This window comes from Budorcas taxicolor, chromosome 10 (genome assembly GCF_023091745.1).
Source record: "Budorcas taxicolor isolate Tak-1 chromosome 10, Takin1.1, whole genome shotgun sequence".
NCBI lineage: Eukaryota > Metazoa > Chordata > Mammalia > Artiodactyla > Bovidae > Budorcas > Budorcas taxicolor.
The window spans coordinates 21,948,980-21,973,880 of NC_068919.1; the positions used below are offsets into that span (position 1 = coordinate 21,948,980).

General features: G+C 53.3%; 1 protein-coding gene across 1 annotated transcript; it reads right to left on the reverse strand.

The window, feature by feature from the left end:
* Positions 1-13,044: 13,044 nt before the first annotated feature.
* MMP14 (matrix metallopeptidase 14) lies at positions 13,045-23,035 on the reverse strand. The gene is made up of 10 exons (XM_052646139.1): positions 22,681-23,035; positions 18,623-18,771; positions 18,239-18,361; positions 17,586-17,893; positions 16,875-17,036; positions 16,439-16,599; positions 15,921-16,059; positions 15,649-15,799; positions 15,086-15,201; positions 13,045-14,724 (listed from the first exon to the last, which is right to left on the reverse strand). The coding sequence occupies exons 1-10, from the start codon at positions 22,783-22,785 to the stop codon at positions 14,390-14,392; spliced, it is 1,749 nt and encodes a 582-aa protein (XP_052502099.1). The 5' UTR covers positions 22,786-23,035; the 3' UTR covers positions 13,045-14,389.
* Positions 23,036-24,901: the final 1,866 nt, after the last annotated feature.

A 24,901-nucleotide genomic window follows, 5' to 3' on the forward strand; every position in this document is an offset into this window, starting at 1 on the left:
CGGGCGGAGGAGGGGGCGGGTGATGAGCATGGCCACACCTCTGCCAATCAACGCGCGCCCCGCCCGCCGGCCCGTCTTAACCCTTTTCCGGTTCTGCCGAGTCTTGTCACGCTGGCTTTTAAGGCGCTCACCCCTACTTTTAACTCTGCTTTGTTTAGTCCTTTCCGTGTAACGTTAGTTACAGGACACGTTTGTCAGAGGACCACTGCTTATTTTGTAACTGTCATGTCTTTCCTTTGGACCCTTACGCTCTCAGTACTTCTCTCGTCCCAATGTCTGGGATCCGGTAGCACTATTTTTTTGTGTGTGAGCCTCTATTACAGCAATTACCACACTGTGTTATAACTATTTGTTTACTCTTTCCTGACCCCGCCCCCGCCCCGCCCCTTCTGTGGAAACTGAAACTTCCTGTAGGTTGGGGCCTAGACTGTTTACCTTTGTACCCACAATGCGTCTCGCCTGCTTAGACACAGTAATTCAACAAACGAATAAATGGTGCCTTCTCTACTTGCTGTCTCTGTGACCTTGAGAAAATTGTTTAACTTCCCTGTGCTTCTCAAAATGGGGTTGCTGCTGCTGCTGCTAAGTCGCTTCAGTCGTGTCCGACTCTGTACGACCCCATAGACGGCAGCCCACCAGGCTCCCCCATCCCTGGGATTCTCCAGGCAAGAACACTGGAGTGGGTTGCCATTTCCCTCTCCAATGCATGAAAGTGAAAAGTGAAAGTGAAAGTGAAGTCACTCAGTCGTGTCCGACTCTCAGCAACCCAATGGACTGCAGCCTACCAGGCTCCTCCATCCATGGGATTTTCCAGGCAAGAGTACTGGAGTGGGGTGCCATTGCCTTCTCCGCAAAATGGGGTTAATAATGTACAATTCCCTCTTAAGGTTATTGTCAACATTTAGGGAGGTAATGGATATCTAGGAAGTGCGTCATACCTGCTAGCCATTATTATTAGTCACAAGAGATATTTCTAATTTATGTGGGCTTGGGATTGCTGATTTCCTGTGGCACTTACAGGTAATAATAGTAAACAATAAGAATAGCAGATAGTTTTTGAGCTTTTTTTGTACATTTCAGCACAGATCTAAGCACTTTTCAAGATTTCCTCTTTTAATCCAGGTGGCCATAGTGGTAAAAAAAAAACCAAAAACCCTCCTGCCAGTTCAGGAGCCATAAGAGATGTGGATTCGATCCCTAGGTTGGGAAGGTCACCTGGAGGAGGGCATGACAACCCACTCCAGTATTCTTTCCCGGAGAATCCCTTGGACAGAGGAGCCTGGTGGGCTATGGTTCATAGAGTTGCACAGAGTCTGACATGACTGAGGCAACTTAGAACATCTGCATAGTCTTGTGAGGTACTTATTATTGTTACTCCCATGTCACAAGTAAGGAATCTCTGGCACAGACAGGTTTAGTATTGCCCAAGACCGTGGATCTAGTAAATGCTGAGACAAGGGTTTGAACCTCGTGTACATTCAGAACCTCTCTACAAATGGTACAAACAGTTTTCTGTTCGTGACATTTGTTGTTGATATCAGTTTTGATGTATTCAAAACAGACCTCAGCAGGGCCTGAGCCATAAACTTGGCCATAAAAAGGCCCTTCTTCCACTTGGATCTTGGTCCCATGCCAAGGAACTTGGTTCCTTGGTCTCTCTATGCTCCCTACTGCAACCCTTGGGATTATGATAGGTGAAAAAGTTGAACAGCCAGAAGCTGGGCAGAGAGGCTGGGGAAATTAAAAATATTTAAGTTCTGAAAGTGATCATGGAAATTTTAGTTAAATGCTGGCTATGTTCTCTATGCTGGGTACTTGGCAGATGCCTGGAACTTGTAAGACTTCACTTTAATGTCAGGGAACTTACAGTCTAGTTGAAAAAAGAGAGGTCAGACACATAAATTTAAAGTCAGACAGCCATGGTAAGTACCCATGGAGGTATACTTGTGGGGAGTTTAGAAGTTAATTTAGAAATAGGAAAAGTGATGGTGAGATAGGTAGTGTTTTAAGGGGCAAGAGGAGGAGGAAGAGAGACCATGGTCTGTGATACTGAATAAACTAAGAGTTGGAAAAGAAAAAATCAAGATCTAGGCTGTTGGGAGCAGTCATCATCAGAAAGAAAGAAATGGCACCAAGTTAGAACAAACTTTCACTGTAAATATTTATTAGAGTGCCTTCAAAGTGCAAGGCCCTGTGCTAGCCATGAGGATTAATATTTAAGAGTGAATTTGAGCCAAAAGAAGATGAGAAGAAATTAAAGAGAACTTAGGTACTTATAACGAGTTTAAGTTTTGATTTGTTTAGTGAGTTGAAGTGTTCAGGCCCATATAAATCCCCATAGATCATCAAGTACATTTAGAAATGGATCTTTGTCAGGAGGGAGGTGGGAGGGGGGTTCAGGATGGGGGAACACAGGTACACCCATGGCTGATTCGTGTCAATGTATGGCAAAAACCACTACAATATTGTTAAGTAATTAGCCTCCAATTAAAATAAACTAATTAATTTAAGAAATGAGAGAAAAAAAAAGAAATGGGTCTTTGAAGATGTTCTTGGAATACTCTGAGAAATTGTGAAAAATAGTGGAAGCACTGAAAAATGGGCAGATTTCTGGTTTTCAAGACGACAGTATCTAACTTTGAAAGAGTACTCACCATATGCTTGGCACTGTTTTCATCATTGCACATGTATCACCTCATTTAATCCTCACCACATCTCCAGGAAGTAAGTATTGTTTTTGTCCTCATTTTATAATTGAGGAAACTGAGTAATAGATAGTCATAAACTAAGCAAGTCATTAGATAACTTGCTCAAGATCAAACTACTAGCATGTGCAGCCACCAAGATGCTCAGGTCTGAATGTTTGTGTCCCTCCCCCCATTCATATGTTGATTTCCTACCCTCCAAAGATTATAGTGGACATCTTGGAGATCAAACCAGTCAATCCTAAAGGAAATCAGTCCTGAATATTCATAGGAAGGACTGATGCTGAAGCTGAAGCTCCAGTACTTTGGCCACCTGATACAAAGAATTGACTCATTGGAAAAGACCTTGATGCTGGGAAAGATTGAAGAAGGAGGAGAAGGGGACGACAGAGGATGAGATGGTTGGATGGCATCACCGACCGACTCAACGGACATGAGTTTGAGCAAGCTCCGGGAGCTGGTGATGGACAGGGAAGCCTGGTGTGCTGCAGTCCATGGGGTTGCAAAGAGTCAGACACGACTGAGCTACTGAACTGAACTGAACTGAAAGATGAATAGTATTAGGAGTGGGGCTTTGGGGGATGCTTCCTTCCGAAGGTGGAGCCCTCAGAGTGGAACTAGTAAGAAAGGCTCTAGAGAGATCATTAGCCCTTGCCATCATGTGATGAAGTTCTGGCTGTGACGGAATGTCCAGAAAGCACTGGCTGTGAACCAGGAAGAGAGCCCTCACCAGAAGGGGACTATGCTGGCACCTTGATCCTGGTCTTCTCAATCTCCAGAACTGTGAGCAATAAACTTCTGTTATTTGTAAGCTACTCGGTTGTATTTTGTGATAGTGGCCTAAGACCCAAACTTGGTACTACAAAGCTGGGATGCTGCTGTAACGAGTTCATACGAATGTGGAAGCAGCTTTAGAAGTGAGTGATGGGCAGAGAATGGAAGACTGGAGGTGCATGCTACAGAAAGCCTATGTTGCCGTAAATGGACTGTTAAAGGCGATCCTTATGAGGGCTCAGAAAAGAAAAGCTATTGAGAGAGCCTCAATCCCTCAGAGAATACCTAAGGGAACAGGATGTTGGTGGACATATGGATGTTAAAGGTTGTTCTGATGGGTCTCAGATGGAGATTAGGAACACATGTTGGAAACCGGAGGAAAGACGATCTTTTATAAACAGGCAGAGAGCTTGGTTGAATTGTGCTGTGTCCTAGTGTTTGGTGAAAGTTATTAATAGAACTTGTGAGGAATGAAATTAGATATTTGGCTGAAGAAATTTCTAAGCAAAGTGTTGAAGAAGCATCCTGGTTTCTCTTGGATGCTTATCAGTTCAGTTCAGTTCAGTTCATTTCAGTCACTCAGTCGTGTCCAACTCTTTGCAACCCCATGAATTGCAGCACGCCAGGCCTCCCGGTCCATCACCAACTCCCAGAGTTCACTAAGACTCACGTCCATCGAGTCAGTGATGCCATCCAGCCATTTCATCCTCTGTTGTCCCCTTCTCCTCCTGCCCTCAATCCCTCCCAGCATCAGAGTCTTTTCCAATGAGTCAACTCTTCGCATGAGGTGGCCAAAGTACTGGAGTTTCAGCTTTAGCATCATTCCTTCCAAAGAAATCTCAGGGTTGATCTCCTTCAGAATGGACTGGTTGGATCTCCTTGCAGTCCAAGGGACTCTCAAGAGTCTTCTCCAACACCACAGTTCAAAAGCATCAATTCTTCGGTGCTCAGCCTTCTTCACAGTCCAACTCTCACATCCATACATGACCACAGGAAAAACCATAGCCTTGACTAGACGGACCTTAGTTGGCAAAGTAATGTCTCTGCTTTTGAATATGCTATCTAGATGCTTATAGTAAAAGATGAAAATGATTTAAAGGTGCAATTGTTTATCAAATAGGATTCAGAACTTAAAAATTTGGAAAATTCTTATCATTATCTAACATACTATATTTTACTCATTTATCATGTTTGTTCCCTGCGCACTCACAAGGATATAAGTTCCATAGGGGAGACTTCCCTGGTGGTCCAGTGGTTAAGAATCTGCTTTGCAATGCAGGGGACACAGGTTTGGTCCTTGGTCAGGGAGCTAAGATCCCGTGTGCCACAAAGCAATTAAGCCCATGCCACGACTAGAGAATCCTCCATGTGCCAAAATGAAAGATCCTTCATGACGCCACAAAAATCCTGGATACAACCAAATAAATGTTTGTTTCTTTTTTAAATTTTATTTATTTATTTATTTGGCTTCTCTGGGTTATGGCACACAGGATCTTCAGTCTTCACTGCGGCATGTGGGATCTAGTTCCCTGACCAGGAACTGAACCCGGGCCCCTGCACTGGGAGCTCAGAGTCTTAGCCACTGGACCACCAGGGAAATCCCCAAATAAATATGTTTTAAAAAGAGAGAATTCTTAAAAAAAAAATAAAAGAAGTAAGTTCCATAGGGGCCAAGGGCCTATTCATTTACTGGTGAATCCCCAGTGCCAAAAGCAATGTCTGGCATAAAACAAATACTCAATAAATGTCTGTTGAATGAATGAATGAGTGAGTCGTGACTGCCAATCGTAGGCATCACATAGATTATGTCTTTTAATTCACTCAACTCCCTTTTGAGTTATTAACCCCATTTTAAAGATGAGGAAATTGACGCTCAGGGAAGATACATAACATGCTGAGGGTCACCCGACCAATAAGTCATAAAGGTTGGATCCTAACCCGGATGTAACTCCAGAGTCCTTGTCCTAACTGCTGTGTGGTACCACTTCTCTATGAAGCTACGCTTTTAAAGACTGACTGGTGATGGGAATGGTGAGGGGGTCTCTAAGCTACTTCATGTGAAAGCTGTTTATGGGACAAGAAAGGCTCTTCACCTATAAAAAGCTTAACTTCAGTGAGCGTTTGTATATATGGAAACTACACCCAAATATTTGAAGAGCTGTAGTGTGGAACAAGAATTTGTTTATTCTGTACAGTCTGAAGGGCAGAAACTGGAATTAACAAATAAAGACAGTCCCTGAGCAAGGTACAGAAGCTGAGGGTGCAGGTAGGGTTGAGGCAGAGGGACACAAGTCTTGGGCTTTCAGGACTCCTTGACAGCAGTGTGATTCATGGACTATAGGATGGCAGAACTTCTCAGAAGACAGGGGCATAGGAGCTTCTTGAAGCAAGTCATGTTAAATGCTGATACAAGGCCACAGAAAATGAAAGCAGAATAGGCCTGGGGTTAGATGAAAGGGGTCATCATGAGGGCCTCTTCGGGAGATGTTTCAGTATATTCCTGATTGGGATGCAGACGTAGAGGTTGGATTAAAAAGAAATGACAAGGGGGACTTCCCTGGTGGTCCAGTGGTTAAGACTCAGTGCTTCCAACGCAGGGGGTGTAGGTTCAATCCCGGTTCGGGGGACTAAGGTCTCACGAGCCACTAAGATGTCACATGCCACACAGCCAAAACATTAACGAAAGAAAGAAAGAAATGACTGGGGAAGGAATGCAGATAGCTTTTGGAAAACTGGCTTGAGAGAAAAGGGGAAAATGAGAAAAATCATTCAAGGCCGCAGCAGAATCCAGGAGAGCTTTTCAAGATGGGGAAACCTCTGTGTTGGAAGCGAGTAGGGATTAAAGACTCTACCATATGGTGTCAGGAGCAAGTTTCCTTGTGCTTTGGAAAGAATGAGATGCAGGGTTGGGGACACCCCTTGGAGGTTTGAGAGAAACCTCAATCATGTCCATTTAGAGGGCCTCTGGCATATTAAAAAATTTAAAAACTAAGATTGTTTTGACAATATTTGGTGTATTTTAAATGCTTATTTAACAAATGAAAATTTTTAGCATAGACAAGAATAGAGTGATATTCACAATATACCTCCAGGCATTTTTTTTGAACCACAAAATTTAAGACTTTTATCAATGTAAGACAGGGAGTAAAGGAGTCTCCTGGCCCCCGAGTGTGGATGACTTTGGAAGGATGGGTGCAGGTCAGAAACCCCCCTAGAAGGCTTGGGCATGATCTCTAAAAGCCTCAGAGAAGCGGCACAGAAATAGCCCACTCTTACAGGAGTCGCAGAGGCCTGCTTGCCTTGGCCAGAGGCGGTTCTGCCCCAGCATCCTGAGATCCCCGAGTGCAGCTCCACCGGCCGCTAACCTGAAGCGCCCAGGATTCAGGCATCCTGGAGAGGTCAGTGCCTGAGGCGTCCACGGGAGGGCAGTGTGGCAACTCAGAGCCCGGGACTCCGGGGCCCCCTTTACCTCCTCTATCAGAACCCCTCTCCTGCAACCCCTCCCTTCCCCTCTTCCTTCCTGGAGTTATTCCAGGGCTGTTCACCAACCTCCATAAAGGGGCAGACGACGGAAACTCTTGACTTTTCCCTCTCTGCAGCTGGAAGACTAAGGCTTGTCATCCTGTCGCGCCCATAGTCCCACCCGTTTAAGTACAGGTGGCCTGGGTGGAAGTGTGGAAGGTGCGAAGTGGGAAGGGACAGGCCGGCGGTATCCTTGGCCCCGAGCGTGGCAGGCTTTGCCTCCGCCTCTCAGTTCTCCGGGCTTGGTTTGCAGTGCCAACACCTGGCACGAGGGGGCGCTACCACCCTGCAAACCCTGCCCAGCTGGTCTCTGCTGCAGTTTGGGCCGCTCCCAACCTGAGAGGATGGGGTGGGATCCTTTGGTCCCCTTCTCCAGCTTTCCTCCCTCCTGAATTTGTGAGCAGTTTTGTGCAGGCGTGAGGTAGTTGGGAGGACCTCTGGAGCACAGGCCAGTAGAGTGGAGAAGAGACTCTGAGGACACCTGGGATGAAGCTTAGAGAGATGAAGGGAAGAGAGACCTTCCTGCCGGAGCTACAGGGCCCTGGTGCAGGCTGTCCTGAGTGTGCAGCCTAGAGGACTGGTATTTCCATAAGAGCTGGGCTGACACAACCCAATACCAATCATCCTCCGATTAAGGGCAGGCTGTGGGGTTAGGGCTTCCCTGGTGGCTCAGATGGTAAAGAATCTGCCTGCAATGAAGGAGGACCTGGGTTCGATCCCTGGATTGGGAAGATCCCCTGGAGGAGGGCGTGGCAATCCACTCCAGTATTCCTGCCTGGAGAATCCCTATGGACAGAGGAGCCTGGCCGGCTACAGTTTGTGGGTCGCACAGAGTCGGACAGGACTGAGTGACTAAGCACAGCAGTGGGCATGATTGGCACATAAGGAGGAGGCCTATAGGGACAGAGCTGCTGTTGTGGAGTTATGAATCTCTTCCCTCAATACAGTTTCTTTCTTTTTGGAACCTTTTAAAGATTGAGGTGAAATATACAGTAAAATTTCTAAAAATGTTATAAATTTAAGTGCGTATAGCTCATATAGGTTTTTTAACCTATATATTTACTATGTCACATACTTCTTGCACATGTATAGAATACTTATGTATTCACAACTACAGCTGTTTTTTAAAAATATTTATTTATTGAAAACTTTTTATTTTGTATTGCATGTGCATGTTAGTTGCTCAGTCTTGTCCGACTCTGCAACCCCATGGACTGTAGCCCATCAGGCTCCTCTGTCCATAGAATTCTCCAGGCAAGAATGCTGAAGTGGGTTGTCATTCCCTTCTCCAGGGAATCTTCCTGACTCAGGGATCAAACCTGGGTCTCCTGCATTGCAGGCAGATTGTTTGCCCCGGTAAGCCATTTTGTAGTGGGGTATAGCGAGTTAACAATGTTGTGATAGTTTCAAGGGCACAGCAAAGGGACTTAGCCATACATATACAATATTTATTTATTTGACTGTGCTGGATCTTCGTTTCGGCACATGGGATCTTTAGTTGTGGCATGCAGGATATGGTTCACTGACCAGGGATCAAACCTTGGCCCCCTGTACTGGGAGCACGTAGTCTTAGCCTTGGGACCACCAGGGAAGTCCGTAACTACAGCTGTTTATGTATGTACATCACAGCTCTCACTGGCAATTCAAGTCAGCAAACTTTTATTAAGAGGGGCTCTTGTGTACCTAGCACCATCCTACTCTTTTGTAAGGAAGTGAGAACAGAATGTTTGTCCGGTGGCTGTGATGGGATCAGCTGTGTTAACGAATCTTGGTCATTCTTCCACAGAAAGGGCAATGGCTGGCTGTATGATCTCCCCGTAGTGCCCGGATTCTTGGAATCCAAAATGGGATGACATTTCTGCTGTGTCTGAATATACAAACTCATGGAACCTCAGGAAGATATTGTGGGACCCAGGGTATTGGGTCAGGGCAGCCACGCTCCTAGCACAGAGCCAGGCACTGAGCGGCCCAGGAGAGTGTTTTGAGGCATTGATCTTGCTTGCTGGCCTGATCTTGCTTGCTGGCCTGGGGCTACATGTCTCTGGAAGCTGGGTGCAGGGTGACGTCTTTGACCACAGGCTGGATCGAAATGAGCTGGAGCCTGTCGCGTGTGTGTGAATCTGCTGGGCCCTTCTGAGGCCCCCGTCTTTCCCCTGCTTTGTGGTCAGCCTGGCCTTGCGCTGCCCAGACCCCATCCTGCCCCAGAGCAGGGAAGTGGCCCTAGCGGGAAATGAAGTGAGGGTGCAGGAAGTGATCCATGGTGAGGCAGCTTCCAGACCTGGCCCGGTCGCTGAGTCAATGAGCTACTTCAGGCTAAGGAAGTGCTTCCTTCAAGTCACTACAGTGTGGTCACCTCTTCTTTCCCCTCTACGGCCCCTCGCTATCCAGGTGTGAGTCTTTGGGCGCAGGAAACTGGTCTTTTCCTCTCTAAGCCACAAAGTCCCATTGGAGTTAGGGAACCTGGGGAGACCTGGCCTTAGTCCGGAGGCAGAAAATCTGCTCCCTTGGGGTGTGGTGACAGCCCTGGGCCTGAGGTGCCCAGTCCTGTTGTGGAACCGCAGGGTCCAGGTCTGGTGAGGGATAGGGGAGGACAGAGGGGGCTGGGCCTGCCTGGGGAAGGCTGGCCTGGAAGGCACCCAGCCACGGCCCTGGGCCAGGGTGGAAAATATGTGTGTGAGCTCATTTGGAAGGTGGCTTCTGGCCAGTCAGGCCCGCCTCCTTTCCAAGCCCTGGCTGCTCAGCCTCCTCGAAGAAGGCTGCCTCTGGGTCTCCCCAGTCTCCCAAGACTGTTTGAGGGAGGCAAGCAGAGATTTGGGGGGTGGGTTAGATGGGGGTGTGGGGACCACAGGACAATGGAGCAACCTCACCTGGGGTTTCCCTGGAGCTTACCCTGAAGGCCTCCTCCTCTCCCTAGGCCCCTGCCTCAGACTCTGGCCACCCTCATCCCTCCCCCACCTTCAGCACAGGAGCTTCGGGAAATGTGGGTTCCATCTATCTCTGGGTCAGAAAGATCCCTTGAGGAGGAAATGGCAACCTGCTCCAGCATTCTTACATAGAGAATCCCATGGACCGAGGAGGGCTGCAGTTCATGGGGTCACAGTGAGTCAGACACGACTGTAGTGACTTAGTACACACACTCATCCCTCCCCTAGCTGCTGCCTTTGTCCCATTCAGTTCCTCTGGCTTCTCAGTGCTATGCCTCTTCCCTTCCATCAGAATACCTGTTCTTGCCCCTAGGAAGGACGATGACTCCTGGCCAAGCAGATTCCTTGGAACGGCCCTTCTCTCCTGTGCTCCTGTGACATAGCACAGCAGGCAAGCGCACACATGCTGACAGAGTCCACAGAACACACGCTGCCCTGCCCACGCCCAGCTACGTGGGGGTTCACACTGGAGGGGACCCCAAGAGACATGGTCAGAATCTGCTTGTATAGGAAAAAAAGTCAGACAGGACTGGGTTTTAATTTTGGACTACCAAGCTGGGAGCTTGAGCAAATCTTATCTGGGCCTCAGTTTCCACATCTGTAAAATGGGGGCAATGTCAGTGCCTGTGTCCTTGAGTGTTGTGTGAGGACCTCAGCAGGTATTGGTTTCCCACCACCTCCCTTTAGCTGGAAAAGGAAGTCAGGGTACAGAGTAAAGAGAGGACTGGGAAGTCCGTCAGACTGTGGGGAGATGAGGGCTGAGGGGGAAGGATGGGGAAGGACCAGCACAGCTGCCAGATTGTGTGTGGGGGTCACTGTGCTCAGTCCCCTCTCCTCTAGAGAGCTCAGCTCCGCTTAGGGCTTCCCCTCTCTTTTCCATCCCATGGACCCAGCGCCTGGCTGGCAGCCTTGGAGGCACAGGCCCAGGTGGTGGCAGGAACCCCCAGGAGGGAGGCGAGGCCAAGGGTGTCCGTGGCTCCCCCTGGAAACGTGCGGGGTGCTGTGGTGGGCAGAGTATAGCCTGTGTTCTGTGTTTGCCCCCAGTCCAGTCTCCCGAGAGCCCGCTTCCCTGGGTTTTGCCCAAACCTCCTTGCAGATTCCCCTTGGCTCCCTCCTGGCTGCTCTAACTCACATGTGCTGCTTTCGAATAAAGGAACTTGGAACCATAGAAACTGGGTCAGGCCCAATGGACAAAGCAGGGTAGGGCCAGTGAATGCAGTTTGCAGGTCTCTCGGGAGCCACGGGGCCTCTGGTCTCCCCTCACCCAGCCTAACCTGATGGTTCACTCAGCTGGGGCCGGGTGGGGTCCCCCAGCTGCCTCACTGGGCTGGATCCCTCAGACCCAAGGCACGTCAGAAGCACGGGACTTGTGGCCTCCACCCTGCAATTCTCCTTGCTTGCGAAGCCTCTTCCACCTCTTCCCCCTTTGTCTCTGGTCCTCCATTCCATCTCTCCCCCTTGGCTTCAGAGAGCATCTTGTGATTCCAGAATCAGGGCCAAACAATTTCCTCGTGATGGGGAAACCACAGTCCAGCCACGGGAGCCCCAGGCTCCCCCCGCTCTTCCCTCTGGCAGCCCCCCCTCCCCATGCTCCTCCGCTGGCTCCAGCTGTGTTTTGCAGAACTCCCACTGGATAACATCTGTAATTGCCTCCAGATGTGAGCCACAAAAACACAAAGGGGCCATGAGCTCATCTTTGAGCTTCTTGCCACACGCATGGGCCCCACTGCCCCCAGACGCCCCTGACTTCTCAGGGTCCCCATCCCCTCTGGTGAGGGTGGCAGGGAGGTGGTATCCAACTCCACGGAGATGCACAGGCTGTGCCAAACAGCTGTTGGCAGGAGAGGCACAGGAGGCCAGGCGTAGGGTCAGGGTTCCTGGCTGGCAGGAAGGTGGGGTACCCCTTCTGCCAAAGCAATCACACCCGGCAGCCCTGAATAGCAGCTGAATAGAACGCCTGGCCTAGGTGGGGCCAGGGCTCTTGGAGGCAGGCCGTGGAGGGGGCCTGGGCTGGAGCCCGGGGAGGGCCGGGCTGAGGCAGGAAGGGAAGGAGGGAAGAATGAGTGCTGCTCCCCTTCAGCTGAGCTGACTCAGCAGCTGATTCTTCCCTCCAGGCTGCTTTGGTGGAAGGGTGGGTCGACAGCCTGGGAACCCTGTCTAGGGCATCAGTTTCTAGGGAAAGAGGAAACAAAGCCTTGTCATTCTGCCCTTCCTACCTGACCATCCTGCCTCTCGTAGGCAGCTGGGGTGAGACTCTCATTTGGCCAGATAGGCTGCTCCTAACTGGCCGTGCGGCAACCTTCTCCCTTCCTGTCTCTTCTGCCCCTGCAGGGGAGCCCCGTGCCTGGTAGAGGCTGAGGTCCTGAGGGCTGGGGAGAGGGGCCTGCCCCCGAGCCTTAGGCCGACTGTGGCAGGGGGATCCCCCAGCAGCCAGCACGTGGCCTGAGGAAGCAGAGGGCCTGCGGCTGGGTCACACGACAGGGTAACGCAATTTAGGAAGATTTTCCGAGTAGCCTCAGCTTGGCCACTTCCTCTTGCCTTTGCAGTTCTGGGCCTCAGAGGCCAGGTTGGGGTACAGTAGCTGGCCTCTGTGGACCACTCCCCTGCCCACCAAAAGCATGCCTGCCTCCCCCCCAGCTCTGGCGCCTGCATCCCTTTCGTCCACTGAGAATAAACATATTCCTTTATGAAAAATACCAAAACCCCACCTCACGGAAAACACTGCAGGGCCCCCTGCTTTCCATTCCCCTCGCAGCCACATCCAGGCACACAAACTGCAGCCACACAAAGAATGTGAAACACTGTTTATTCTTTGTGGAAAGGTTGAACAAGGTCAAAAATGTCCTTAGAGGGCAATGACCCAGCCCCGCCCTGCAGGTTCCTGGGGTCGGATGCCTCTGCCCCCACCCCCACCCCACCCCATGCCCCTTGTTAACAAAAAGGAACGATTTGAAGGGAATTCATATATAATAATTATAATAAAAATATACATTAAACAAAACAAAAACCCCAAACAAGACAACTTTAGCCGAACTGCCAGCACCGTTCACCCCATTTCTCCCACCCCCCTGCCCCCCCACCCCTGACATCCCTTTCCTCTCACTGCCCCCACAGGGCCTCTCACGCTCCCGAGTCTCTGGTACCATGACCACCCTCGGTGGCCGAAGGAGACTTCAAACGGGTGGGCTGGGTGGGAGTGGGGGCAGGACACCTGTAGGAAGGTCTGAGTGGCGGAGGGCATCGGGAAGTGAGGGGCTAACCTGACGCAAATGCCCAGGCAGGTGCCCCTTTGCAGAAGACGGCTGAGGCCGGCTGATCCTCGGCTCCCTAACTAGGTGGCTGCTCTCACGAAAGTCCCGAGCCGCCGATCTCCGACGGGCACCCTCTCTGCCCCTTTCTCTGGCTGCCTGCCTTGCCCTCCACGCTGTCTGATTGAAGCCAGGGCACCCAAACAGGAGCAGGTGTGCCTCTCTCGAGCCCTTCCTGAGAGGGCCAATGAAAAGTGCCCTCCCCCGGGTGCCACAGCCCACCCTGTGGCGTCCCTGCTTGGCCCTCAGCCATCCACTCCTGTTGCGCCTCCCTGGTTTGCCTTTTGGTCCTGCCCTGTCCCCTCTGACTACTCTGCCCCTGGGTCCCTACCCCAGCTGCCTGCATTATGAGCGAGGTTCTTTCTCTGTGGCCTCCAGGCTCAGCCCCTGGGGCTCGTGGGCCCCACCCCGGTGGCTGCACCCCTGGTCTCAGCTCTTCCAACCTTGACATCCCCATCTGAGGCTAACGTTTGGGAGGGTAGGGCTGTCAAGGGTTTCTGCAGCCCCAGTTTAGTCCTAATGGCTCAGGCTCCTTCTGTGGAAGTTCTCAGGGGCCGGTGGGGCAGAGGCATATGTTTGTGGAGAGGACTGGCCCTCGCTGAGCTTTCCTCCCAGGGTCTTAGGGTGGCTGTGTAACCCACACTCTCTCACTCAGGGTCTCCTCCCACCACAACAGGATTAGATTTCTTTTAGCCAGAGGGAGTGGTGGGAGGCTGCCAACTGGGTACACCTAGGGGATTGCGGAGCTGAAGTGCCCAGAGCCTCCTGAGGTCAGAGTTCAGAGGTTAAAGGTATGTCAGGGAATGGAAAAGGAGCAGATGACCCCATGTGACCTTTACCAGCGAGGTCTGAGGGTCCTGCCTTCAAGTGCAGAGCCCAGACATTCAGATGGGGCTGAACACACACCAAGCCATGGGGGCCCCTGAGGGGCAGGGGCTGGGAGGGCGGCCCCTGCTCAGCCCCCGGGGGGACCCATCTAGGGAAGAAGCAATGCCAGCGTGGAGGGTGGGAGAGGCCAGTCATGGGACAGAGAAAAAGGGACAGGGGGAGGGCTGGGGCCGGGGCCGGGCGGGAGCAGCCCACCCACCACCACCTGCTGCCACTGGCCTTCAGAGGCAAAGTCCTTGTGGTAGGAGTGGGCGGGCGGCAGTGGGGGTCAGACCTTGTCCAGCAGGGAGCGCTGGCAATAGAGCAGTCGCTTGGGGGTCCCGTGCCGTCTGAAGAAGAAGACCGCGAGGCCCACCGCCAGCACCAGCAGCAGCAGCAGCACCGGGAGCACCACGGCGGCTGCGCTCACTGCCCCGCTGCCTTCCTCGTCCACCTCGATGATGATCACCTCCGTCTCCTCCTCAGTCCCCTCATCCGGCTGACCCCCCGATGACGGGCAGCCCATCCAGTCCCGCAGGGCTGACTTGGGGTAGCCCGGCTCAACCTTCAGCTTCTGGTTGTTGAATTTCCAGTACTTGTTCCCCTTGTAGAAGTAAGTGAAGACTGCAGGGTCAGCAAGAGGGTGGCATGGAAGCCGCGAGGTGGACGCGGTGTCCGGAGCAGAGCCAAAGAGAGAAGCAGAGGGGAAGAAAACCAGTAAGTGTGCGAGCCCACTGAGCTCATCCCCTCACCTTTCTGAGCACCCGTCTCCTCAGCTGTGAAGCCAGGTAACTAGAGCACCAGGCTCAGAGAGTGGGGCAGATCGAAGGGTCTGAAACGCAGGAAGCACTTAGGGCCCAGCACAGGGCTCCCCGGTTCTCAGCATCATCCATTTTCTACCCAACGCTCTCGGTCTTTTGTCCTGCTCTTCCTTAACTCCCTGTTCCTGTCCTCCCTTCACCGACACCTCCCGTGCCCCTCTCACCTTCGTCGCTGCCCATGAACGACCCTCTGGGAGACTCAGGGATTCCTTCCCAGACCTTGATGTTTTTGGGGTATTCACTTTCCACTATCCTGAGCTCCTCGTTGAAACGGTAGTACCTAGAGGAGAGGCGGGGAAAGGAAGCGGCTTGACACTGGGCACATCCTCCGAGGGGAGTGACCTGGGACTGAATTCACCAGTGAGCGAAGGGTGGGGGACAGGGGTTTTGACTAATGAGGGCCTGGAGCTGAAAGCAGCGGAAGCTGGGGGTGGAAGGGAGGGCCCAGGCTGCAAGGAGCCACCAGCAGCCCTTAATGACAGTGCCTGGCAGCTGGGGCGGAGGCATGGTGCTGGGGGCAGAAGGCGTCAAATGACCAGGTCTAAAATGATGGTGACCGGGTCATATCCCACTCACTCAGCACCCAATGGAGGCTGCCTGTTGCTAGGCAACAGCGGAGGCTCAGCCAGTGCCTTCTTCAGGGAGACATCTCGGGGGGCAAGTGGGTCTTCCACTAGAATTGAGGGAATCTGGTGGGTGGTGTGTGAGGAGGAAGGCGAGGTCTTACTTGTTTCCTCGGAAGAAATAGGTCTTTCCGTTGGGCATCCAGAAGAGAGCAGCATCAATCCTGTCAGTAGGCAGTCCTCGGCCCAGCTCCTTAATGTGCTTGGGGTAGCCAGGCTCCAGGGAAGCTTCGTCAAACACCCAGTGCTTGTCTCCTGGGGCGGGGAGGGGAGGGCAGGATCTCATTCCACCTGGGTCTTTGGAGGAGCCAAGTGGAACATGCTCCTTCAGGGAGCCCCGCCCACACCCAAAGACTACGGTAGAATGTCTGGTTACCTTTGAAGAAGACAAACTTGCCATCCTTCCTCTCATAGGCAGTGTTGATGGATGCGGGCAGGCCCCGCCAGAACTGGCCGATGGGCATGGGGTATCCATCCATCACCTGGTTTTTCCTCACGCGCCAGAACCAACGCTCCTGGGAGGCAGTTCATTCAGTCTTTAGCTTTGTCCTCCAGCTCAGTCCCCAAAACTCCCCCATTGCCTCAGTTTTATAGGTTGACATCCCTGGTGGCTCAGATGGTAAAGCGTCTGCCTACAATGCGGGAGACCCGGGTTCGATCCCTGGGTCAGGAAGATCTCCTGGAGAAGGCAATGGCAACCCACTCCAGTACTCTTGCCTTAAAATCCCAAGGATGGAGGAGCCTGGTAGGCTACAGTCCACGGGGTCGCAGAGAGTCGGACACAACTGAGTGAATTCACTTTCATAGTGTTTCGTCCTCCTGCTTCTGTGCCCACCCTGCCACCCGGTCATAGAGCCCTTTTGTCCCCCACACCAGCCCACCTCTTCCTCTTACCTTGAAGACAAACATCTCCCCTCGAAGCATGGCCACGGTGTCAAAGTTCCCGTCACAGATGTTGGGCCCGTAGGTGGGATTTTTGGGCTTATCGGGGATGGAAGGCCTGGAGGTGGTCCTGGGTTGAGGGGGGATCTTGGTGGGGGATCCTGACTTACTCCCTGGAACACGAGGGGCATTTCAGACTTTGGCAGAGTAGGAGGAAAGGACAGACACATGGGCAGAAAACACCTTGGGGGGAGACTGAAGCAATCAGCTGGGAAAGGACAGAAAGGGTGGGGTCAAAAGTGGGGCCGATGGAGGTGGAGTCATGGGGCAGGGGTGGGGGAACGGGAAGACTGTAGGGCATGAGGGAGGGGGAAATGCCCAGGCCAGAGAGAGCTGGAGGAGACAAGCAGCAGAGAGAAAGGAGCAGATGTGGGCATAGGTTAGTTACCATAAAGTTGCTGGATGCCCCGGCGGTCGTCATCGGGCAGCACGAAGTTCTCTGTGTCCATCCACTGGTAAAAGGGTGCCATGATGGCCGAGGGATCGTTGGAATGCTCAAGGCCCAGGGCATGGCCCAGCTCGTGCACAGCCACCAGAAAGATGTCATTCCCTGGAGGGATGGGGCTGGTTATGATGGCAGCCTAGGTCCCTCCCCTCAGACTCGCTGCTTCCCCATCAGAAGTTTCACAGTGAAGCCTGCCTGCCAAATTTTCCACCCGAAGTGACCAAACCCTGAGTTCCAGACTCATATCTGGCAAATGAGGCACAAAGCCAGTCAGCAACTCCTCTGGGTAGAGGAGAGACTGGCTGGATCCCAGTTCCAGCGAGGGTTGTGTTAAGAGAAGCCGAGGTCCTATCTGGGCCTCAGTTTCTCCCAGGAGCCAGACACGACATTTGCCTGGAAAAGTGGCTGATGCAGATGCTTCAAAGTCTTTGACTGGGAAGTTAATTATTGGGCGAATGGAGGGACCAGATGTAAATAGGTCAAAACAGGATTCCTGCCTTCCTTGGAAGTCAGACCAGGAGATCTCTGTGGTTCCCAACAAGCCCTGTGATTTGGGGGCGGGGAGTCTGAGTTTTGGGGAGGAGGCCAGAGAACCCGCATGCAAACGACTCTTGACTCTCCGAGGGATAAGAGACCCAGGGCTACCTCGCTCACCATTTAGATCCTCATTCCGGACAGTCCAGGGCTCGGCAGAGTCAAAGTGGGTGTCCCCTCCAATGTTGGGGCCTGGGAAGTAGGCATGGGCCAGGAAGCCACCCTCGCCATCGAAAGGCGTGCTGTCACCATGGAAGCCCTCAGCAAAGAAGATCATGATGTCGGCCTGCTTCTCGTGGCCCTCACGGATGTAGGCATAGGGTACCTCTCGGAAGCGCAGTGGCGTGGCACTCTCCCACACTCGGAATGCCTTGCGGATGGCCTCAAATGTGGCATACTCGCCCACCTTGGGGGTGTAGTTCTGGATGCTGAGGTCCAGCCACGTGGGGAGAGGATGGGAGTGTGTTAGGGGCAAAACTCTCCTTCCCTGTACTCTCCCAGGTCTGACTGAGCCGCCCAGCCATCTTTGTCTGACCCGGCGCTTCCTGTCGTCTCACGATGCCTCTGCCCCAAGAACTGAGGGCCTTCTGGCCCTGGAATATACCCTCCAGGGACTGCACCTCTCTCCAGGATGGGAGCCATTTTCCTCCCTACTCCCAAGGATGCTTTGCAGGAACAGGGGTGAGTAGGGAAGGGGCCCTCTGAGTCTCTAAGCATCCCTGATAGGGAAGGGTAACGTGATGTGAGAACGGCCACTTGCCTGTTGGACTCACCAGAAAGTGATCTCGTTATGCTGCCATTTGAGTCCCTGGATGGCATAGCGCTTCCTTCGAACATTGGCCTTGATTTCAGCCCCAAACTTGTCTGGAACACCACAGCGGGGGCGCCTCATGGCCCTGGGGTGGGTTGGAGTGTGGGGATTGTGGTCAGGAGAGTACATGAAAGAACGCCGGTCTTCAGAGGAGAGGGGGAATGTCTGGCCCCAGGGTCAGTGTGGGGAAGAGGTAAGATCATGAGGTTCGGGTGAGCAGGAGAGGGTCAGGATCATCTTGTGGGGATGAGGTGCAGGGGCAGGGCTAGGCATTCAGGTGGCAGCCTCTCTGCTGTGTCATGTGGGTGGGTGCTGGGCAGAATTCCCGCTAGGTTCTAGCACTTACTTCATGGTGTCTGCATCAGCCTTGCCTGTCACTCGCAGACCGTAGAACCTCTGCATGGCAGCGATGGCAGCTGAGAGGGACTGGGGTGAGCGCTGTGTGTGGGTCCGCAGGTCTCCAGGGGGCAGGTAGCCATACTGCTGCAGCCAGGCCTGTGGGGAAAGGGGTGTGGCTTGGAGCATCCCCACCTGGCCCAAGGGGAGCCCCTGCCTCCTCACGGCACCTGGAACACACGCTTGGCTTGGCGTGGAAAGGGCCATGAGCTCCCAGCCTGGCTCTGGCAATGGGTCTGGAAGAACTCCCAGGCTGGACCCAAACTCTGGCCCAGGTCCTAGTATGGCTGATCCTCTTGGAGGGGTGGGGAGCCACAGCTCCGCGCTTTGGCTGTAACCCTTCTGATGGAAGCCCTGGTGTTTAATTGAGTTCTGGGATGTCTTCTAAGAGCTGAGATCCCTTCCAGCTCTCTCCTCCTCTGTCAGTGCTCTTGTAAATACTGCATGTTCTACCTGAGGCTGGGGTGTGTCCCATGGTAGATGGAGAAGGGAGAGGCTGAGGGGGCTCCACTTTGAGGCCTGGCACGAGGTTCTCCTGGGACAGGCATGCCTCCAGGATATACACAGCTCTGAGATCTTTTTGAAAGGAGGGCAGAAAAGAAGCTAGGGCTCAGGCTGACTGCTGACAGAGGAAGCTGGGGTCTTCGGAGGTGGTGGGGATGTGACTAGACAAAGAGCCAGGATCCTGCCACTGTCTCTACCCAGGCAGCATGAGACCGAGGACTTGGGACCTAACATCCCATTTAAGGTTCTCAAAAGAGGAGTGGGAGATTGAGGTGGTGGTTAGCATTAGGGTGAGTGTTTTATTTAGTATTTTGGTGACTGTAATTTATTTCAGGTATGATTTGAATTGTTCATAATATAAAGGGTGGCATATTACCTTAACATACATTATATTTTTGGTGTTTGGTTGAAAGGTACACACACTGCAAAACCCTGTTGAGGAAAAAGTCAGCCTTTATTCTAAGAACAATAGAGTGTTTTCCTAAGGTTGGGAAAGTAAAATGAGTCAAGTTATATATGGAACATAAACATGCTCAGAGCCTCGATGGGGAGATACTTCTAACCCTAACTCTAGTCCCTGCTCCAGCTTTGTTCTTTTAAGAGGCCAGGGTAGGGGGGCTGCAGCTTCCTGGGAAAGGAACTTGGAGCAGAGGTGCATCCCCTACTCCAGGTCACTAGGATGGCTCTGCACGTGACCCTTCCCTCCAGGGCCAGGCCTTAGGGATGGAGCAGTGCACTTGCATTGGGGCTGGGGGTGATTCAGGAGCAGCTGACTGGGGACCTGAGCCCGCAGGGACAAGAATTGCAACATGGTTCTGGGAAGTGATCCCCCAAGGCTGATGACGGGGAGTTAGGGATCAAGATGTAAACAACCCAGCTTTTCCTCAGCCAACAGGCCTGGCCAGAACAACCCCAGCACCACCCGCTCTGAGAGCCCCTCCTCGGGGTGGGGGAGGGGGAGCAAAGTTTAACCTCTGGGGAGCAGAGCAGGAGGCTCCTATCCCGGGCTGCTCTCTGGGGAGCTCTAAACCTGCCCTGACCTGTGCTGACTGATGCCACAGCTAGTGCCTGCAGGAGACCTGCTGTGGCCCTGTGCCCAAGTATGCAGGAAACTCCCTCTGCCCCTGGCCTCACCTGTAGGGTAGTCACACCCCTGGGCTTATGCCCTCTGTTAGGGGAGCAGCTGCTTCAACTTTGAGAAAAGATGGGAATGGCCCACTGCTGTTGGAGCTGGCAGGAAGACGGAGGTCAGGCCCTGAAACCCTCAGGGGGGCAAAGCTCCTAGGGCAGGAGGACAGAAGGGAGGGCAGCAGAAAGGTGGGGGAAACCCACATCCGGGAGCTCTGGGATAAATCCCTCACCGTGAAGAGTCTTTCAAGGAGGCAGACAGGTCTGAATATTCACACCCATCAACCTCTACCCTATCCATATCCAGTAGAGAAAGGTGGGGACTTAGTCAAGAAAGGGACTTTCTGGAGTCGAGTGAGCCGCAAGTCCTGGAAAGGAAGTGCCCCCCATTCCTCTCCTCCTCCCAGGCCTAGGCTCTGAGCAAAGCAAGAACCACAGAGGAGACTATGAGGTCTGAACCACAGAAGAGAGGACTCTTGTGTCTGCGGCCGAGTGGGGGAAGGGCCGAGTGCCAGATTGGCCAAGGGGAGGAGAGGGCTGTCCATCCGGGAGCTGGTGCAGGACTCCGGAGGTGCTAGAAGGGAGAAGGCGCCTGAGGCCCGGGCCATCCCAGCTCTCTCTCCCTCCAGACAGGCCCGGAGAAAGAGCAACTCAGTAGGTTCAGAGAACTCAGTTGGCTGGCTTTGTCTTGAAAATCGAGAGGTGCAAGGTATTCCCCTGGGGGAAGTCAAGGACAAGGAACCCCTTTCCACTCCGGGCCCACTTCTCTGGCCTAAGCATCCTGAAGAGGAGTTGGGGGGAATCTCTGGCTCTTCTGCAGGCCCTGGATCCCAGCCTCTGGGCCTGCTCCTCCCTCCTTCTGCCTCCCATCCCTCCATGGCTCAGAAGCAAACGGTGGTTCTGGCATCGCGAATGCCCATGATCCACTTAAAACAGAGCCAGGTCTGCCGCCCCTCCTCTGGGGGACCTAGTGGGGCAGGGAAGGGAAGGAAGGCAGGGCTGGCGAAGTTGGCAGCGGGAAGCCCCCCAGACGCCCAGGCTCCTTTTGTTAGGAGCTCTCCCCTTTAGGCCTCTGATGAAGACTCCAGGCCTGGAAACAGGGTGCCTCTTCCTGGACTAAATCAGGCTTAGTCCGGGCAGATTTTCACTCTCCCTGGTCGCCCCCTTCCGAGGGCCACACTTGTCAGCCTCAGATCCCTTCAGGACAGAGAGAGTGTGTTCTTTCTGGAGAGGTTTCCTCCGGGGGTGGAACCAGAGCCGGGACAAGGAGGGAGGAAGCCAAGTCCAGATCCCCTCCCCCTGCTCAGGGGCCCTTCCCTGCCCCTCCCGACCGCACCCAGGCCCTGGCCGAGCTGAGTGGGTTGGGATGGCCCAAAATAAGAAACTGATCAAATCCGTCTCCCACCTTCACCCCAAAATAAAAGAGAGGGAGAGGAAAAACTTCCTCAGACAACTCCCACGCGGCTTCCTCCCGGGCCCGGTGGGCCAGCTTCGGGGTGGAGAGGCGGGGGCAACGGAGTCAGCGAAGACCTGTGCGGGCGCCCTGGACCAGGCCCTCACCCCGCTCCCCATACAACACCCCCAAGTCTCCGTGCAATTAACACAAAAAAGCAATTAACCAAAAAGCCTAAAGGCGCCGAAGGGGGAGCGGGACGAGGAGGCGGCGGCCGGGTCGAGCCCCCAGCTCACAAGGAGAGCTTTGTGTGGCCGGAAACGCGGGCCAGGGCGCCAGCGCCGTGACCCTCGACGCCAGGGCTGCGGCCGGGACGCTGAGGGACCTCTCGCGAAGGCGGGGGTGGGTTGGGGGCCAGGGCCGCTCCGCCGTACGCCCCCGACCGCACCTGGCAGCAGATGTGTCCGAAGAGGGTCGGGACCGCCCGGGAGGCGGCGGCGGAGGGCGCAGCGTGGGGGGCCCGGGCCGCGATCCCCTGAGCCTCGCGGCCGGCCGAGCGCCTGCGAGCTGGAAAGTTGAACAAACTAGCACAGGACAAGAAACCAGGACAGCGCGGGCTCTGAGCGGAGTCCATATATTTATCAGGCTCCCGACCCGTTCCGGAACTGAGCTTAGAGCCCAGGGGAGCTGGGGAGGGTGGGGAGTGGGCTCCGGCTGGAAAGCTCTTCCAAGGAAAGGAACGGGACAGAAAGTCGGCAGCGCGCAGTGGGGTGGGGGGTGGTTGGAGGAGGCAAAGTCGATGGACTTGAAAGTTTGGAGATGAGGACGAAAGGGAGAGGAAGTGGAGAGGAAGGGGGAACCTGCAGGCCGGAGGAGCCGGCATCCCGAGCGCTCGCCCCTCCGATCCGGGGCTGTTCTCTTGGAGACCCCCGGGCTCGCCTCCCCGGGCGCGACTCCGGACAGGGCCGGAGGAGCTCACTTACTTCGGGGCTGAAGCTGCTCTGGGCAGAGCTGAGGGAGGCGAGCGCGGAGGCGAGCGTGAGCACGGGGAGCAGCAGGCTGCAGGCGGGTCGTGGGGCGGGAGACATGGTCCGCGACTGTCCGGGCAGCCGGGCCAAGCGGGCTCCGCGGCCGGGCCCAAGCCCTGGGGTCGCGCCGCCACTCCCTCGGGGCGCCTTTGTCTTCCGTAGGCACTGAATTTGGATGCCCAGAGCGCTGTCCACGTGGAGATGAGGGGATCGGTCTTGAAGACGCCTGTTTGCTCGTCCCCTCTTTCCCGTTTTTTGATCTTTCTTCTGCTTAGTCGGCGAACTGGATTGCGAGCCCTCTCTTGCTCTCTTCTCTGGTCCCTCCCTTCTCCCACAGCCTCCCTCCGCCCCCGCCCCTATGCCCTCCTTTCCCAGTGCGGACGTGGTTGTTTCAGCCTGAATCCAATTACAGCCAAAAGTCGGGTTAAAAAAAAAAAAAAAAAACTCCTAAGTTGCCTTTCTGTGGTGGAGGCTGCCATCTGCAGGGGTTGAGGCCGAGAGCGGGGGGCTTGGGGGGACTCGGGACGGGATGTGGGACACTTTTTCCTTCTAAGCATATTTTGGGTGGCTTGATTCCTCTGCTTTCAGCATTTGTCTCACTTCCGTGGGAAGTGCTAGGCTCAGTAGTGGGGCAAACATGGAGCTCAGTCTGGGATGGTGGTGGTGGGGTCTTCCATGTTCAAGAGGCCTGGTTTGGGGGTTTGTCTGCTGGGACCTGTGGCTTGACCATATCGAATTTTTTGTCCCTTATTCTTGACAACCACCTGTCCCTCCCCTGCAGGGGGTTGTTGGGGGGAATGCAACAATAACAAAATGCAACTACCCACTGACAAATCCCACATTGGATCTGGGGGTCCTGTCTTTGTAGAAAGAGACACGTGCTCCCTTTATTATTGTCCTTTGTGATCTACTGCCCCTTAAACTACAGCGGGAAAGGGGTACAAGGCCATGGCATCTGGGGAAAGACAAATGAAGTTTTAAGATTGCAGAAAAGAGGGGCTGGGAGTCAGGACTATGGGGGTTCCACCTCTAAACTGGAAAAGGAGATGGTCCCTTAGAGAGCATACCCTCCTCCTTCCAGGGCGGCCTAGACTCAGAACAAAAGATGGAGGTATGTAGAGAAGGGGGAGGGCCGGCCAGAGCAGGCAGTGGGAATGGGAGACAGATAAGAGGTTGAAGGCTAGATCTGGAAAAGCAACACAACAGAAGCAGGAAAAGTGTGGGAGACAGAAAAGTCGACCATCAGCAAAATCTAAGATCCAAGAATTGCACTGGTCAGCCAGAGAGGAAGGAGGTAGTGGGGGGCAGGGGTGGAGAAGAGGGGAGGGAAAACAAGGGAAGGAGTAAAGGAGGCTGGACAGAAATTATTTCAGGTAGAAAGTTCCATAAATCCTAGAGATCCAGGAACTATCACATTTTGTGGCAGGAAAATGGAAAAGTCCAGTACTCTGTACTGTAATGGGTCCTTTTTCTCTCAGAAATCCATGGGGGGAGCCATGACCAATAAAATGAAAGGTTTCCCGGGGCCTGTACAGCTAAGGGACTTATGGAAGTACATGGTGGCTACTAGGTGCCCATTACACAGTAACTGTTTGGGGACTGAGCACCTCAGGGCTCCCCTACACAAATGGAAGTCGGGAAATCTAGACCAACCAACCTTTGGAATTCAGTCAGAACCACAGAAACCTCAGGATCCAACTCTTCAGCAGAACATGCAACACCCAAGCTGGCTCTTCCCATGTCTGCCTTCCCAGTGGGAGTATCCTCTAGGGCCAGCTATCTGAAGTGTAGGAAAACTGATACTATTTTCTTGCCAAAAAGTAGATCTCAGCTGGAAAGCCTTTTTCATCAAAACATTTATTAAATGCATTACTGCATGTGGCCTCAACTGTGTATGGGCTGTTAAAGGCTTGAGTGCCTGGCTAAAACCAGGAAAACTGTTGCCCCCTTTTTCATGTTTGCAGAGCAGCTACTACTGTTCATAGTTGGGCCAGAATGGCTTGTAAAAGAGGCAGTAAATACTCCAGAGCAAGATTCTGCTGAACTGGAATGGAGCTGGGGGTGAGGGGACTGAGTCAACCCTTCCAGGCAGTGGTTTTATAGCCCGTTCTTCTTGGTATCCATCCTTTTGCTCTGATGGGGAACATAAGGCTTTCTTCTGGCAGGGAAGACACAT

Coding starts and splice junctions, on each gene's coding strand:
- MMP14 (XM_052646139.1), bottom strand. CDS start 22,785: ATGTCTCCCGCCCCACGACCCGCCTGCAGCCTGCTGCTCCCCGTGCTC. Junction 18,362..18,622: donor GCTGATGCAGACACCATGAA/GTAAGTGCTAGA, acceptor AACCCACCCCAG/GGCCATGAGGCGCCCCCGCT. Junction 16,600..16,874: donor GGGCATCCAGCAACTTTATG/GTAACTAACCTA, acceptor CTCGTGTTCCAG/GGAGTAAGTCAGGATCCCCC.